This window comes from Cyprinodon variegatus, unplaced genomic scaffold (assembly GCF_000732505.1).
Source record: "Cyprinodon variegatus isolate N-32 unplaced genomic scaffold, C_variegatus-1.0 Scaffold35, whole genome shotgun sequence".
Taxonomy (NCBI): domain Eukaryota; kingdom Metazoa; phylum Chordata; class Actinopteri; order Cyprinodontiformes; family Cyprinodontidae; genus Cyprinodon; species Cyprinodon variegatus.
In genome coordinates, this window is record NW_015150488.1 from 2,019,917 (window position 1) to 2,037,892 (window position 17,976).

General features: G+C 39.0%; 2 protein-coding genes across 2 annotated transcripts in view; one reads left to right on the forward strand and one right to left on the reverse strand.

The window, feature by feature from the left end:
• man2a2 (mannosidase, alpha, class 2A, member 2) overlaps nt 1-2,921 on the forward strand; it is a 23,002-nt gene extending 20,081 nt beyond the window's left edge. Inside the window, exon 24 of the mRNA XM_015404198.1 lies at nt 489-2,921. Coding sequence (XP_015259684.1) covers nt 489-641 — 153 coding nt within the window. The 3' untranslated portion in view covers nt 642-2,921. The remainder of the gene's footprint in view (nt 1-488) is intronic.
• Nucleotides 2,922-7,153: 4,232 nt separating this feature from the next.
• furin (furin (paired basic amino acid cleaving enzyme)) overlaps nt 7,154-17,976 on the reverse strand; it is a 151,436-nt gene continuing 140,613 nt past the window's right edge. Inside the window, exons 12-16 of the mRNA XM_015404466.1 lie at nt 15,287-15,404; nt 14,208-14,387; nt 13,889-14,016; nt 13,190-13,318; nt 7,154-7,958 (exon numbers count right to left, since the gene is read on the reverse strand). Coding sequence (XP_015259952.1) covers nt 7,246-7,958; nt 13,190-13,318; nt 13,889-14,016; nt 14,208-14,387; nt 15,287-15,404 — 1,268 coding nt within the window. The 3' untranslated portion in view covers nt 7,154-7,245. The remainder of the gene's footprint in view (nt 7,959-13,189; nt 13,319-13,888; nt 14,017-14,207; nt 14,388-15,286; nt 15,405-17,976) is intronic.

The window sequence follows — 17,976 nt, forward strand, 5'->3', positions numbered from 1 at the left end:
TATATATATATATATATATATATATATATATATATATATATATATATATATATATATATATATAATGTTCTATTAAAATAAACGTGTGACTAGTTTAGTGTATCACTGAACTAGCTTTTGAACAAATTTTAATACCCCCCCCCAACCAAAAAACAAAACCAAAAAAAGCCAGCACTCTAGTGGACCTGCAATCATTTTGATCTCTACTCAAAAGCATTTGTTAGCCCACATGTTTCTATTTTTATAACCCAAATGTGTGAAAGCTTTTACTGCAGCGCTTGTTAAACTGTTGCTACTCTCACATAAAACTTTGGGTTTTATCTCTGTTAACCTCAACAGGGAGAGTTTGCAGTTGATATTAAGGCAGTATTTTAATCTACTGCTCACTAATTTAACCAACTAGAAGAGAGTCTCTCCCCTCCACTGGCCATAGACCGTTTCAGTCTAGATTCTTAAATCTCCTTATTTATCTTCTCCTCTCTCTGCAGCTGGGTGTATGGAGTCTTTTCAAGAACCTGGACCTGCAGCTGCTCCAGCCCATGTCCCTGACCCTGATGCATTCCAGCATGCCTTTGGCCAATGACTCCACCATCAGCCTGGACCCCATGGAGATCTCCGCCTTCAAGCTCAAACTACGCTAAGAGCCAACCACAGTGAAAACAGTGAACACACATCAGAGTAGCGAGACCAAGAACTGCAGTCTGGGTCTCCCTGAGTTGTTGAGCTGAATTCGGAGCAACAGGGTCCACTGTAACAGGGCTAACTGGACTGCAGGGGGCAGACAACAGCTGCTCTAGATCTGAGGGCTGGCAGTACAAACATGGTGAATTTGAAGCCGTTTCATATCTGGGAAAGACTGCGAGTATTTCTCATCAGATAAAGCTGAGCATCTGCAATCAGATATAAAATCTCTGTTGTTCTGCTTTGTAAGCGCTTTCATTTCTCTCTGTTCTCCTCCTGGACTCAACTAGTGAATGTAAATATCCCGAATGACTGTGGAGGGGGCTGGGACTGGTGCCACATCAGAGTGCAATTTTCAAGCTTTATTTGCAGTCCAGGCTGAATAATTTAATTTCTTTCTGTTTTATTTTAAACTGGGGGAAAAATATTGATCATTAACATATCTTTTTTTTTTTTTTGTACCAATCAGTCTGATGTAGTTTTTTTTGCTGCAAATCCTCAAGCTGTTTCCATGAGTGCCCACCGTTCTCATTAATCATGAAGGACGACTCCTCCCCTCCTGTCCTCAGTATGTACTTGTAGATAGTCTGCTGATTTCCCTCTCCCTCTTTGAAGATTAGAAAAGTGTGCAGGGTCCCAGATCGTGTTGACCATTCTTGAGCTTGTAGCAAACATATGCAGTAGATTAGCCAGGAGACCGTTACCTCATGTTTACCAAACAGCAGATATATTGGTATATATGTCTATGGATGGGGTTACTGTGAATATGTGAGGTTGATCATTTTTGGGGTGGGAGTACACTCTGTCAGGGACCAGTCATAACTTTGGGGTCATTAATTAATATGAATTAATATCAGTGGCAACATACATCAAAGGAGCTAGTCTTAAACGCTCCTTTTCCTGATTTAGATCAGATTGAGCACGTATGAAAATAGGAACAACTCTTCACACTGTAGAGGCTGTGATAAGGTTTTTATCTGGTATTTGGAAAGATATAATTTTTTTTTTTGAAAAATTAAAACTTGCAAAAAAACAAAACAAAGATCTGTATACTGGATCTTGTTTACTTTTTTTTAAGGCATAAGAAAAAACCCAAAAATATAATCATAGATTGATAACTTTCTGCCAGACGAGTCACGGCTCTATATGCCTGAAATGTGACCATAAAACAGTTTTTACTTTTCTCTATCATAAACATTACATTACTTTATTCTTTTAATAATCAAATTGGATTAATCGACTCAGATGATCATTGTCAGTATGTCATAAAGATATTAAACACTGTAAAAGTCTCTGAACATCTTTTTTCCCATTATATATAACTATTCTTCAAATACCAGGCTTCTGCAGGGTCTAAAGCTTTTTCATTTCCTTCAAAGAAACCCTAAATACAAACAGAAATCCCAATGTAGGTCAGAACTTACCTTTAATGCTGTCAAATTCCCCAAAAAAAGCAGAAACATGTTGACCAACATTAATGAGTCATCCTTTGACCTTTAGATGTTAGAGCATAGAGGTCACATGTTGGAGCTAAAAACTGCAGTTATTGGTGCTACCGGTACTTGCCTTTTCACCTTAGCTAAAATAAAGGAAAATGGGTAAATGTTATGCAATTTAGATTATTGAATTCCCATTTGTTATAAAAAATTGAAATACTATTTTTTTCAGAAGCCAAGAATTGTAATGGGATTTTACAAATCTGCAGTAATAAAAAGTCCCATTTAGAGAGCCGTGACTTGGAGAGGAATATACATTTCTTGAAGCTATTGGCAGTCTCAGCTCCACGGTGTTCTTTACCCCGAGGCTGGCTGCAGGCGCTGCGTCTGTCTGCCATTCCCAGCTGATGGGAAGGATCCTGTCATCTCCATCTAAGGTTGAGGCCATAATCCCAGCCGCACTCTGAACTGTGCAGCCATCTCCCCCCCCCGCCTCACTTTGTCACGTCCCGCAGGGGATCCGCAGCCTTTCCCCTAACCTTCAGCTGACAGGGCTGCGAGAGGTCAAAGATGTGGCTGCAAACCTCATCCCTCCTGCTGTCGCTAACATCTGTCAAACCAGATGTCGCCACATTTCAGTTGCACTTTTTCTGGTGTCTCGAAAATTATTTTTGTCTGTAAATGTCTTTGACTTCTTTTTAAATGTGCTATCTGCCATAGGGCTCATTTTTTTGTTGAAATAATATATGAAGTCAACCCTATTTGCAAATAAAAGTTAGTGACTTAAGTCTAAAGTGACTGAATAAAGAAAGAAAAAAAAAAAACATTAATTTGCTGTTTCAAATTTTTCCACCAAAGATTTTCTAGATGCACTTTACAGCCACATCTTGATAAATTTGAATGTTGGGTTAATTCAAAAGGATTTTTACTGTAGATTTGGCTCGTCTTTGCAGGGGGGCTGGTACCCATCTGCAGGGCCATGGGCAAATTAAACTGTAAACATCCATTAACCTCTCAGTTCTGTTTTTGGACTGAATGAGAAACCTGGAGTAACTGCAGAGAACCTGAGCATTGACATGTTGAATATGAAAACTAACCAGCGATAACATATGTCATATAATAAAAAGTTAATTCATTTAACTTCATTCAAAAAATGAAACTTGTATATTATACTCCTTCATTAAACATTACATCCTTTTTTGGTTATCAGATCTGAGTTTAACATTTTTATACTGAATACCTTAAAATAACTTCAGAAAAGCAAATTTGGTCACTAGGGGGCAACATTGAGTCAGTTTAAGCAGTTCTGTTGGAGCTAACCCTCCAGGTTTTAGCACTTAAGACTAATGAGTAACCCGCCTAGAACTGAGTATAAAGTTCAGCTCACATGTCCTTTGGTGAAGATAAAGGTGTCTCCCTTTGGTGACAAAAAGTAGCAAATAAAAACCAATGTCTCTTCATGCATTGTAAGAGGAAAGCAAGAGAAATGATGTGGCAGCAGAGACTTTGAGGTGATGGCTGAAGAAACATTCTCCAAACTCTGAGAGCTGCAGCATTTCCTGGAGTACATCAGCCTAGAAAGACAACGCATGACCTTTAATGAGCCTGAAACGATGCGCGATTGATTTAAATGTGAAATCAACTAATGGGCTCCTGATTTGTTCTTGCTGTATTAATTAACATAATATTTCATGTTGCCAAACAATAGTTTGCAGTGCATTATAGCTGGTGATTAGTCTGAATCACTGCACAGCCCGCAGAAATGGTTAATGGTCGTGTCAATGAGGAGGTGAAGTGCTTCCAAATACAGAATTTATAAAGGGAAGCCAGATCCTTTTTTGGAGAGCTCTCCCAGCAGATCTAATTATGGAGCACAGAATGGATACACTTTTACCCATGCATTCAGTTAGCTGCACCTTTGCAGATGAGGGAGCAACTCAGCTGATAAATAAAAACTTAGTTTTTTTACAGCAAGCACAAACAACTGATTACAAAATAAGTGTCTTTGAAAAGGACGAGTAAAGTTTGAAATTCTTATTTGCTTTGTTGCAAATCATAAGCATTAATTAACTCCATAGAAGGAAAATCTCTTCAAGGAAACTTTTCTTTTCCCAGAAAACTGCTGTTTTAGCAAAAAAATGCTTAAAGATCACTGGACTATAATGACCACACCTGGACCAAGCTCTGAACAGGTGTTCCCTTCCAGGACGTTCACTGGAGAGAAGTCAAAGGCTGGAATCCTGTTCTATTTTTGCACAATGTTCTCTGTTATTATTAGTAGCACTTTCACAAAAATTTAACTTGGACCAAAAATACATCCTTCTAACCCAGATAGCAGCTGAGTTAGAAGGTTGTATTTTTGGTCCAAGTGAAATTTGAAGTTAATTAGTTTGTGCAAGTTAGGATTTTGCACCAGCATCAAGGATGGTATGTTTCTGTGTTCGACTGTGCTGTGATCTTGAACCACTGGTGTCCATTTTTTTTTAACCATATGGGCCAAAACATCAAAGCCCAAAGAATTTAATTTAGAGGCCAACTCAGTTTCCATCAGTTTTTCACAAAGCAGGATTGGAGTCACTCTTTCTTAGTAAAGTATAATTAAATTCAGATTACTGTCCATCCATGTCATTATTGGCTATTTGTAATCCTACTTACTATAAAAGCAAAATGACAAAAAGCATAGATTTCTTATCTCAGACTTTCAGCTTCATAAAATGAAAAAAAAAAAAAAAAAATCAAAATATGTTTTCCTGATCAAACCTCTTTGAAATAAATACAGCATGTATGTTTAAGTTGAAGGCCTTTTAAGTTTTCTATTCACACCTTCTGTTAATTTATCTATTGTGTAGAAATACAATATCTGCCAGGCACAGTGATCAAGCTGGTTTATGATGTTGAAACTGCTCCTATTTTGAACACACTTCAATTCATTTCAAGCAGGAAATTCCTCCTCGTTTGGAGCTGTGGAAAACAGATTCTCAAAGGCGTTTTGGCAGTGCTGCTTACTGCGGCTCGATACGTGCAACAGACAGAATGCTGGCGTCCGGATAAAGCCCGACGCTCCGAGTGAAGGAAACACATTTGAAACGGTGACGTATGGCAATAAAGAAGTGATGAACCATCTGCTCTCTGGTGTGGCGCTCGGCGCATCCAGGGATAAATTACAGCCGCCTGAAACCCTTAAAAGTTTTAAAAGCTGGCAGTGAAAACAAAAACAAGTCACACTGGTGCAACAGCCAAGTCTTTTTAATCCAGCATGAAACTCATCTCCAGAACTTTAAACATTCGTTATCAGTTGAATAAAAAAAAGAGCTATAAAACAAACATAGAAAAAGAAATACAAGATATCCAATTTTTTCAGTAACTGCAATTATTCCAACCTTTAAATCCAAAGGCTTTGATTCAGCCTGTGTAGAGCCCAGTCTACACAGATGGGAAATAAAGCTGGTGGATGCCTTTTTAATGTATGGAGCTGACAATAGACGGGGAGGGAACTTCACCTTGATGAAAATGTTCTGGGAGAGCAGCCTCTGAAATCAATATACTGCACTCTGTGGGGAAAATGAGAAGAAAATGATCATATTTTTTTCTCTACCAGCAGCAACCAACTGGGACAAGGCTGCCAAAGGTCGACCAAGCAGCCTTTGGCTAACTGATTTCATAGAGTCATTAAAATAGGAGAAAAAAGTACATCAGTACATTTCTCTGAGTGATACATCAGATATGTCTCCTTACTGTAGCTGGAATGGGGGCTGAACATCCTCCACAGTTTCCTGCTAGAACAGCCTGCGGGATGCATTATTATGGCGTCCCACGGTGCTGCAGAGATCTTCAAATTAAAGTTTTCCAACTATTAATGAATAGCATGCAAACCTCCTAACTTCGAGCTCTGCAGACTGTCAGGAAATAAATATATCTAAAACATAAAACTATCAAAGCCTGGTTTGGATTTGGGGGATTCATCAGATGTGGGTTTGATGAAGTAATGAACTGCAAGATTTAAAACGTTTCATCCATTTTTTTTTTTTTTTCTCTTGACTACTCCTCCCAGACTCCAGCCTACTGATTAGGATCAGGTTGAAATACCTCATGTGGTTCTGGAGGAGTCATGTAAGGGCAGTTTGTGGGACATTACAGCCCAAATAAATGTGCTTTGATGTTTGCAGACATTCAGCTTGTAGAGACAGTTCATATAACACCTATTACAGCGTTGCATTCTGGGAGATGTAGGTGTAAATGTAGGTGAAATTACACTTGACACTTTGCCTTCTGCTTTCATTCCAACTGTACTTTTCATTTTTTCTCTTTTTACAAGAGCATTATACCAATCCTCTTAATAATATCCACTAAACGTCTTTAAACTGAGAATGGTTACAGACGTGTTCAATATTTGCTTAATACCTCATATAATGCATTGCTAAAGTATTCAATACTCCTTTAAATTTTCCACCTTTTTTCATGTCACAACCTCAAACCTGAACCTGTTTCATTTGGATTTTACATGATAGACCATTAGAAAGTAGTGGATGACAGTGAAATAATATGTATGTGGCTTGAATAGTTTTTTTTATTTTTATTTATTTAAAATAAAGATTTTAATGAGTGTAGTGCTAATTTTTATTCAGCAGTTTTTACTCTGGTAATCTTTAAATACAATAAATAGGAAACCATTGGCTTTAAAAGTCATTAAATATTTTAGGAGGACAAATATTATTTGTCTAATCCACAAATCCAGCCCTAAAGGAAGAGTGGCAATGAAAAAGGTTTTATTAAGTCCAATTTAAAGTTTGCCAGATCCTACCTGGAAGAAAGAGTCACCATGCGTTGGTCTATCACAGAAATTAAATACATTTAAGTTGGTGGTTTTACCTTACAGGAAATGAAAAATGGATGTAATATTATGCAACACGCTTTACAGGTGAAAGGTCAAAATGAACACAACAATCATAGCATCATTAAGCAAATAGGATCGGTAAAAACCTAGAAAGGGCATCAGTATGTGATGCTGATTGGAGAGTAAGGCCTGCGTTTTTTTTCTTCCATCCTTCATGTTTGACCTCTGCACAGTCAGATCTAACACCCTCCACGCTGCGGTGGGAGGAAACCACAACAACTGCGACAGATCCACCTACATCAAGCTCTGCGTCCTGATAAAAGCTGTCCTCTCGCTGTGACCGTCCACTTCCTCGATGTCTGATTCAGACTCATAGATGGTGGTGTCATCGTCAGCCCACACAGTGGGGATTCCCTTGTAGCATATTCGAGCCTTCCTCTCCCGCCCCCGCTGGAAGCCCAAACCAAAGCCCAGTCGAGTCCTTCTAGTGTCTGAAAACACAGAGGGCAGTTTGGTCCTCCAGGCCAAAGAAGCTTCTCCTGAGTTCATCTGGAGTAAGAAGAAGACCCCGACGAAGGCAGCTAGGATGAAGGCACAGCTGAGAACTGCCAAGATGACAGGAAGCTGAGAGGGCGGAGCTGCAGCGAGCCCTGGTTTCACAGCTTGTAGGCTGTTATTGTCTGCTCCAGCAACTGCTGGTGTCTTCACCTCTGGCTCAGCCTCCACAACCTGCAGTCCTCCAGGGAGAGGGGATTTCCTCTGGACCTGGTTCTGGTGCAGACAGGAGGTGAGGACCAGGTGGCTGTGAGGCGGACAGGAAAGGCAGTCTGTAGGTCCGACACCTGAGCAGGTGAGGCAGGAGGGATGGCAGGGTAAGCAGGCCTGAACAGAGGACAGATCCACCCAGTTCTCAAGCGACAGGTTGAGGAGCTGTTGGCCTGATGTGAAACCAAGGGGACAAAACTTCACACAACCCTGGAGGAAGAGGGAGAAGCCTGGGCTGCACTCTGGTAGAGGTGGAAAAGAGCAGAGATTAAGGAAAACTGTCCAGTAAGTAAGAGTCCAGTAAACACAATAAAACATACATGAGGACATAACCTGGAATATCTTTATTCTAGCAGGTAAGGCCTCATTAGCTTAGGCAACTGTGTTGAAGGATCATTGATTTTGGCAAAACAAAAATGGAGCCAAGCAGTCGCCTGGGAGCTAATCCCTAAACTAACCAGTTAAACTAGGAAGTAAACTCAGGACCTCTCCTGGACTGAGAAAACAATTGTTTTCCCTAAAGCTAGCTGTGTTAAAGGCCCTGCTTTGTTGAACAGCCAAACAGTCAGTTTTAAGCTGCCGTTTTCATCAGTAACCAGTTCTACTGTAATCCAAATTAGGGATTAGACACACTGCCCCCTGAGGGAAGAACACTGCCTGCCATTGTTCAATCAACCCCAACCAACACAAACGCAGAGTCCTGTACGGGTCTGATTTTTCAAAACTGTCTCCACCCGCTCAATGTAGAGTTCAGAACCGAGATCCAACCCGTTACTCGCAATTATCCCCATTTAAACCCAGCAGGAACCGCATGGACTTTAAATAATAAAGTGTGACACGACACAGCCGGTAATAACAGAGACCGTAAAGAACATTGTCTCACGCTCACATCCTGTGGAAAAAGAACATCCTCTACTATACCTTTAAGTGTTCATTTCCTCATTATAAATGAACAATTATAAATGAATCTTTTATATATTTTAAGCTATTTATGTTGTTTACTATAAAGTTAATCAGCAATGATAGAATAATGATTAATTGTTAAGACTTTTGTTTCCCAATTCTATTGGTAATTTTGCTCCTGTTGAGTTTTAGATTTTTGACGAAGTCAATTTTTATATTAATTTGAATTTGACTTTGATTAAGAAATATACAAAAATGACTTATTTTGGTATAATACTAGAGCTGACTGGAAAGGTGAATTTTTCACTGTTGAGGTTGATTCTGAACATTTCTGAGATGGATTGATGAGGGAACATTAATGTAATTTAAAAGAGATTCATCAGTGATGTAGAGCAGACTCTAAATGTGCTCCAGTGTTTACAGTTAATCGAATAAATTGAAACTCTTCCTTTGTTAGATGACAGGATAGAAAATCAGCAATTGTACCTCTGTTAATCTTGAATAATGATTTGTTTTTATAAATTAAAATAAAAAAAACATACACAGCTAAAAACTGTATAAGCAACGACTTTCCATTTCATTTATCTTCCTACTCTGCTAAAGGTCACCCAAACATTTTCATTTATGATGTTTTTTTCTAATTTTATTTTCATTCTTTAAACCTATAACCATATAGTTTGTTCCCAGCAGTCTGTTACAAAGAAAGTACAGATACATTCCAAAGTGATTATACTTTGAGAATTAATTGTTATGAGGATAAAATGTGACGTTATATAACAAAAATAATAACAGAACTGAATGGAATAATGGAGCTAGACAGAACTGAACCAGATACATTATGAACAGCAACAATAACATGTTGAACAAATGTGCTGTTAAAACCACTTAATTATATCCAATAACAGATTTCTATGAAAACAGATGAAAGGTAAACCCAACAACACTTTTTTAAAGGTTTGCAAACAGGAGTTTATGTCCATTGTTATGTTACGTTTCACTGCTTTTACCTTCAAGCACATAAAATTCTTTCTCCACAATTTAATAGGCTGTCCGTTGGTCTTGGAAAGGTTACGGCCAGCCACAGACATGGCTGAGCACTACTGTGTTTACTGAACATTTCATTTCAAGTATCTTCACTTGGAGGAAAAAAAACAAAAAACAACTTGCAAAGAAATATGGTTAATATTGTTTTATCCAGTATGAACACACCATAATTACAGAGGGTGTACACTACATTTAAATATCTATTTTTTTTTTTCTTTGTTAGTATTTAGGCTGTTTTTTTTCTATGTTATATCAAATCAATTATATATAACTCACTAATTTCTAAGCTCAGCTAAAAAAAAAAAGGACATCAGTGGAATTAGCTTGTATTTTTTCTTGAATTTTTGTAAACTTATTTTTTTTTAATTTAACAATGTCTGAAGACTCATTTAAACCTCTAGCCTCTATCGGTTTTACTCTTTGATTGAGATAAAAAAAACAAAAAACAAGAACGTCATCTGTTTAAAACATCTGGTTTATAAGCTTACTGTGTACTTTTACTGTGTTTGATGATCATTACTTAAGTAAAATTAACTTCTGAGATAAGATGTTCTTTTAATCTGCAATATTAAAGGATCACTGCATGAAAAACATCATAATCAGAGCAAATATATACATATATTTATATATATTAACATCCTATAAAAAAAGACACTGAACAACGAGTTTCTTCCTTTCTGCTCTGCACAAAATTGGGGGTGAGCAGGTTTCCTATGAAATCTTGGATTTTACTGAATCAGATTTTTGTTTTTCCTGCAGATTATAAAACATTAGTAATATCTGGATACAAAAACTTTACCTAATCGTTCTGGATTTCCCACTAATTATAAGCAGTGGGATGTTGGAGTTGCTTCTGATTTGTAGGCCATGTAAAAGCCTGTTTAACAACTTTAAGAGATTTTCAGAATCCTATACCTAAAAACACTCTAAACTACTTTAAATGTGGTTTAAAAAACAAAACAAAAAACAAAAGCGTCCCTGCTTTATCTGCTAGGAAAACACCTAAGAACCACAGACTAATAAAAAGGAACAATTTAATCCAACTCAGATTAAATCTACATTTCAAAATGGAAAATGAAAAACTGTTTGTCCTTATCAAATCCAAAAAAAGGGTCCAGAAAATCTTCTTTATATTTAATATTTTGGAGTAAAAACGCAATCAGGAAACAAACATTTCTTGATTTGAAGTTTGGTTTTCTTATGCTAATTAAGACCTGGAGATTCATATAATTTAGCTACAAACTGCTGAAGACAATGTTGGAAATTGGGACAAAAAGCAGAGCTAAAAACCAAACAGGTTTATCTACATTCAGCTCTGTGTAGAGCTGCTGCTCTAATGCCTCCAACCTGATCAGGTTTGGCATCTGCCAACTCTGGGACCATATCGTGACTTGGTGTCACTCTTCAGATAAGGTGAAAACATTTCATGGAAGCAGCAGCGGAATGTGTTCCTGTGTGGCTGTGGGGGCCTGAGAGCTTTCTTTAGCCTGTTGTTGAGGTAATTTCAATCCTTACAGTTGACTGTAGGTGTGAAACATTTATGGGAGGCTTCTTTTTTAGTAGTTCTGGATTTAAGCTCATTTCCCCACATAAAAAAAAAATAGAGAAAACTTTATCTGTCTTAATACAGAATGAGTTCAGTAATCTTCCCATGAGATTTGCTCATTTTATAAATCTAGATGTATATTTTTAGAATTTCTAGAAAAGTGTAATTATCTTCTTGCGGGGGATTATTTCTCTTGTCTCTTCGTTTTGTATATTTAACTTAATTTCTGACAGCCCTGGGTGTCATTTTTGGGAAGTAATTAGGAATCTGTGAGTCTGTAAATGAAAGGATTAACAGGGAAAGCAGATTTAATCTGAATGATTAAGTAGAAAGAGTCTGACTGACAAAAAGAGAGAAACGCTTTTGACCTTATGCGTCTCTGCTGAGACTGCTGACAGCACGCACCTCTTGCACTATTACGGTGTTATTTTCACCTGCTCCTTCCACGACGCCTACGCTTGTATGACATATGGCAACGTGCTAATTTATGGTGCTCAAATAAACACATGCCCATAGAGGGCTGTTAATGCCTCATCTGCATTCAGAACATTGGACTTCCAAACAACACCAAGTCCAACACATGAGGCCTGTTTCATAACAGCCATGTCCCAAAACAATAGCCAGGCAGTGCATTGCAAAGTACTGTATCACATCCTTCAAACCGTTTAGTTAAAACCTATAGTGTAAAAAAATTAGCTTGTATTCAGCTCCCCAGAGTCTATTTATCTCTGCAAAACAACCCTAAGCTTCGATCTCAGTGGAGGAAAGTGTCTCCAAGCATCAGTTTTCATCACCTACCTAGATTTATGCCTGGACTTTGATTAGGCCATTTTAAAAGATTTAGTTACTTCCATCTAAACTATTTTATTTAGTTTGATACAAAGTTCTGCTCAAACGTGAACTTCAAAACAGACCAACTCTCTTCTTTAGCCGCCCCTAATAGCTTTCCTTCCACTATGGACTCCTGTTAATGTATTAAATCCTTACCACAGCATGAGGGGATCACATTTTCAAGGTGATGACCAAAGTATATTTTTTTTAGCCACAAATAGGGTAAAAAACTCAACTCAGTCTCCTCTGACCCTAATGCTGTGTCATCTACACTGTACATGGATTGTGAAAAACTGCAGACATATTTTGTAAAGTTAATCGAACTGGCTGGAAATTGTATCAGGATACAAACTTTTCATATTCAGCAGGTCATCCCTACTACCAACCTCGATTAGCTCGGGGCCGAGAGGTTAAGAGACAAAATCCGTTCGTTGGCCTACATCCCTCAGAATGCTGTATTCTGGAGGAGATGTTTATTGAAATTTTAGTACAGTCTACTGGACCCAATTTCTATTGATATTGATTTGTTGCCTATTATGATGAATATTGTTGTGGCTGTAATTCAATTCAGCTTATCGACAGCACCAATTCACAATACAATTTATGGCACTTTAAAGAGATAATTAAATTAGATCCGACTGACAGACAGATTCCTATACCTGTCAGATTGGCCTCTTGGGTGCTCCTATGATTATCTCTGTACTTGCCTAGCAGGTCTGCTTAGACCCAAGTTGCATCCCAACAAGTTTTCATTTTGCCTAAATATTGTTAGAACCATAGTTGCCCAAAGCTTACATTTCTCTCTAAATTAATCCCTGGCCTTCCTGTTGCCTTTCTTGGTCTTCAGGATGCTGTTAGCACACACCAAGAACCTGAGTCCTTTACTAAGCAGCAGGATATACAGTAGGAATACATTATATATAGGTGTTTTTTTATTTACTTGTTGATATTTGCAAGCTAGTGTATGTATTTCATTGAACATTTATCAATCTGCATCAACAAAGGGTGTCATCTTCATATGTATACCTCTCAGAGTTTTCTCTATGAAAAACCTTTGACAGCCACATATTTGTCACAAGAAGGTATGAATATTTTTGCAACAACATTTAATCCAGTTGAATTTTTTCCAGGAAGGCAGAATGTTCTCACCAATACAGATCTGCTGGGCATCGAATGTTTTGCAGCTGTTGTTGGATGGTCGGGGGAAGTCGGGGGACGAGGGGTTAACAACGCTGGGTCCGGTGCCCCACAGGGTGAGAGTGAACTGACTCAACACACCTGAGAGGGAAACAAAGAAGGGAAGAGTTCAAAAGGAGATGGAGGTAAATATCAAGTTAGCAGTTCTCAGTGGGAGAACAGAATGAACTGGCTGAGGAGAAGATGTGGGGGCGTAAGCAGAGGTAGCAGCTAAAGTGAGGGGGGGCAAACAACTCAGGAGGTGGATCGACATCTGCAGAGGAAGAGAAAGTGCTCCTATTTCATTTGTCTCAACAGCTCTGAGTAAACAGAGCCACGGGATAAATTCAGAGGTGTTAACATCACAAACATAAGCTGGTTTCTGAGCTAAAAACATCAGACCAAAGGCTAGAAACCAAAACCCTGCTCAGCAGTTTAGATCATAAAAGCTGTTTTTTGTAGCGACCGTCGACTTTTGATACGGACAGGCTTCTGAGAGCCTGTCTCTCTTCTGGGCAGCAAACAAATAAAAAAATTACAAACTGTGTCATTAGAGAAGGAAGGAAAGAGGAACTGAAAAGCGTATTTTTAATGAAGCGTGAAAACATGCAGCAAGTCCGATGTTGGAGAGGGTGCAGCTGACCAAACGGATAATGATGATGAGTGGTTTACCATAGTCACGTTCATTAGCTGCAACGTTCTCAATTTCCAGGGACCACTCTCCTTGTGGGTCCTCATCCCAAGAGTGGGTGGTCATAAAGGCCCAGTCATTGAATCCCTCTGAAGAATAGTCATTGGGCCTTAACAGAAAACAAGTGATATAGAGATATATTTGTTATTTCTTTCTGTGTGTTTTGCTGTGAGAGAACACAGGTGGGGTTCCCTGAGAATGACCAGAATAGAAGTGCATGCACATACATTGTGTGTGTGGCACAGAACAGAGGCCCTACGTCATGCATTGGCTTCTGAAGAGCCGCGTTTAACTGTGTACCTCGGAAACAGCAGGGTGGAACGTGTGCCCAGAGGGCTGATGAGATGAATGGCCAATTTTCCTCGCTGGTTGTGGGAAAGAGTGAGGCGAGCTTGAGCGTGCTCTAGAGATCGGACATACTCTGGTCGTCCCCAGCAGGCATCCACCCTCTTGGTGAACACAAGCTTGTTTCCAATGTCTCTGCAGGGTGGGGGAGCGGATGGGAGAGTGGTTAATGTTGTGTGGTGGCAGAAAACGGACACAGGCGATCACACTGTGCTAAGAATCTAAACATCCCCAGGACAGAAAGACCCTGAGAGGGATAAGGAGACAGAGAGTGGATTGCATAAGTACAATCCCTCTGAGCTTCACTTTTCTATCTTTATACAGACTTTGCATTGACTTCAACTCATTTTCTATAACCTAACCCCGACCCACTGCTGGACTGGGACCATTAAATGGCCCTGGCATTTTTGGTCATGGCAACCCACCATGATTATCATTACATTATGGCACCATAACTTATCATATCAACTGATTTCTTATTTTCAAAAACTACATGACCAAAAAGACAGAAATATCACGCTGCAAGAATGTCTAATTCTGGCAATTTAAAGACTAAAATGAAAAAAAAAAAATACAAAAGTACCATTAATGCACAGAAACATTTTTCTAAATAATTTATTTCCAATAAAACTTGAAGCCAATATTTTCAGCAGGTAATTCTCATTTCTTAGTTTATATTCACCTGATTTCTGAGCAGATCAGCAGGTAGGAAGTAAAATTAAAACATCAAAGCTTGTGCTCAAACAGGAAGTCTCACTTTAACCTAAATATGAGGGTGTATATCTTTCTAACACTACATCATAATATAAAAAGCAATAGTTATAAATAACCCTGTTAGTTGGAAACAAAATATAATGACTGCATTATTTGAACAGAAAGCCTGTTCTGAACCTACCGCTGCACCAAAAAAAAACTGCACTTTGCATTATGGAGCTCTGGCCCTATAAGTTAAAGTGGCTCCTCAGAACAAAAGCTAGAGCAAGCACACACATACCCGCCCCCACAGCCGCAGAGTTTAAAATCACTCTTCTAACCTTGGTTCTGTGAGCATGGTGATAACACACTGGTGCTGAGGTCCCACTGACGTCCAGTTCTTTGCCAAACTCACCATAGCACCTGCATCTAGCAGACCATAGCCGTACGAATGACTCACTGAGGAGAAAAAGACAACAAACAAAAAGCACCAGAGTTATGTGGGGATCATGGCATTTTGACAAAACCAGAAAAAAATTGTTCTCAGTAACACAATAGCTGAGCCTTAACCTCAGAGGAATCTCTCTAAAATCTTTTCTTAAAAAAACCAAGTGATGTTAAACAGCACAATCCAGCCACTTTCCCTTTCTGCAGCCTCCAATAATATAATTATTTCATGTTCCTTTTAAAATCATAATAAATTCAAAGGTCTTCCAGGAGACATCCTAACATTTCCCTTTCATCTCAGCTCCCTAAAGGGTGCATGCATCTAAATGACAGCCTCTGGTAGGAGAATAACAGGCAAAGTAAACAAACATATCACCTCGCTCTAAAGACATGGCCAGACAGCTGATCGTCGGCATCACAACACAATGTGGAAAGGCATTTGAAGGAACACTAAGTGAACAGGCTGGAGCTGAGCATTAAAGCTACCATTGAGGCTGGCATACTGTAAGAAGTCGACTTTTCTGAGATGAAAGCACCTTTGGAGCCTCTTTCCTCACATATCCTGAAGAGGGCTTCTCTGTACATTTAGAAAGGAGCAGATTTGATGGGGAAATAATTCAATGCTTTAGATTATTGATCATCAGTAGGTTTAAGCAGCTCTAGAAGCTGGTAGTTATGCACTTTGCAGGTCTGGTCCCTAAAGGTGAGTGCTAGTACAGCAATAGCCAATAACTGCTGCTCATCAATGTGGATGAGGTCATTCACAAAATAAACAAATATAGTTTATTTAAAGAGACCGCTGGGAGAATGGGCCTCCTCTGTTATGAGCATGAGAGATCATCCGTCCTTTTTTTGTCACGCTTATCCCAGCTGGGGTTGGGAGGTGTGCTAGTGCCTATCTGCAGCTGTCAACTGGAGAGAAGCGGGGTACATCCTGGAGAGACTGCCAGTCCATTGCAGGGCAACACAGAGACAAACAGGAGAAACAACCATTCATGCACACTCACAAGGAGAATTTTTTAGAGAAGCCAATTAACCTAACCGTCATGCCTTTGGACTGTGGGAGGGGGCCGGGGTACCCTAGAGAACCCAGGCATGCAGAGGGAGAACATGCAAACTCCATGCAGAAAGACCTCGGGCCGCAAATTGAACTTGGAACCGTCTTGCTGCAAGGCTGCAGTACTACCCACTGCTCCACTGAGCAGCCATGAGAGATCACCTCACGTATTGTTGCACAATTTCATCCAAATGATTCACCACAATTTTAGAGCAATTTTCTTTTGGAAATCTGAGATCAAAGTTTTGCCATAACCTTCAATACAATATTAGATTATAAAACCAAATTCAAGCATTAAAAGTCTTATCTTGAATATGATTTGTGCTGGTTTTGCAGTGACAGCACCATACCTATGTCGGCCATTGCTCCTCATTATACTAACAATTGAATAGTCAGATTTGAGGCAGAATGGCCAAAAGCTAAACCAATTTAAAGATGGGGTTGCCTGACAGGACAAGGACCCAAAAGAAAGAAACAAAGAGAAAATGTAATACTAAGTAAAGACAGCAAACAACCCCGTCTGTCATCTCTCTTGGTGTATATAATCTACTGGCCTATAATGAGTCTCATTTTGTGAATATCGACTGAGGTGAAACTCTTTGGTTACAAAGCAGAACCTGCTGATAATACAGGTGGCAAACTGTGAAAGTAAAGGATTTAAGGCGACTGGTTAAAAGGCTTCAAGCCTCAAGTGACGTCTGCAAGACTAACAAGTGTGCTCTGTGCAACGTTTGATTGCTCTAACGGCATTTATAGGCTTGAAAGGTAGCAGAAAACTCAAGATTGCAAGGCTACAGCGAGTCCATCTGAAGACATGGAAAAAAAGAAGAAATGTTTTCCAGCAGAAAAGAAAGATCCAAACAGATGGTGAAGATAGACTAAAACTAAGTTTCTTGCACACATTTATTTTTTTAGATTCAATATCGTGAAACCATTGAGAATTACAACATGATCGATGTGCTGCTTTCAAACATCTGGCTGCAGCATCTCATGTAAAAACTCAACAAGACTACAAATGGTCTGAAGCTCTTGATGTAGAGCCAGAGATTGCTTTCTAGGGCTGATAATACTGATAACTTTTCATAATATTCATTTCAACATTAAATGACAGGCGCTTGACACTGTTTTTTTTTTTAACCTACACTAAGGAGGTTATGTTTTTAGGAGAGTTTGTGTTTTTGTTTGTCTGTGCAAAGGATAACTTGAAAAGTTATGGATGGATTTACCAAAGGGAAGTTAGTAAGTAAGTAAAAGCAAACATGCATGGCAAGCTTTCGGGTAATATAAAACACCATAGGCCATACAACAGCATTTGAATGGCATTTGGCCCAACAAAACATTTTAAAGCAAGACAAATATCCCATTTATAAAAAATGCTATTTCTACCTTTCTTTTAAAAGGAACCACAGAGTCAACAAATCTGCTGCGTAAAAGGAGAGAGACCCAGACTGGAGGGTCACTGAATAAAAGGATTTGTCTCATTTTGATTTCAGCTTTGCTCTGGACACCAGCTGACCAGTCGGAGAG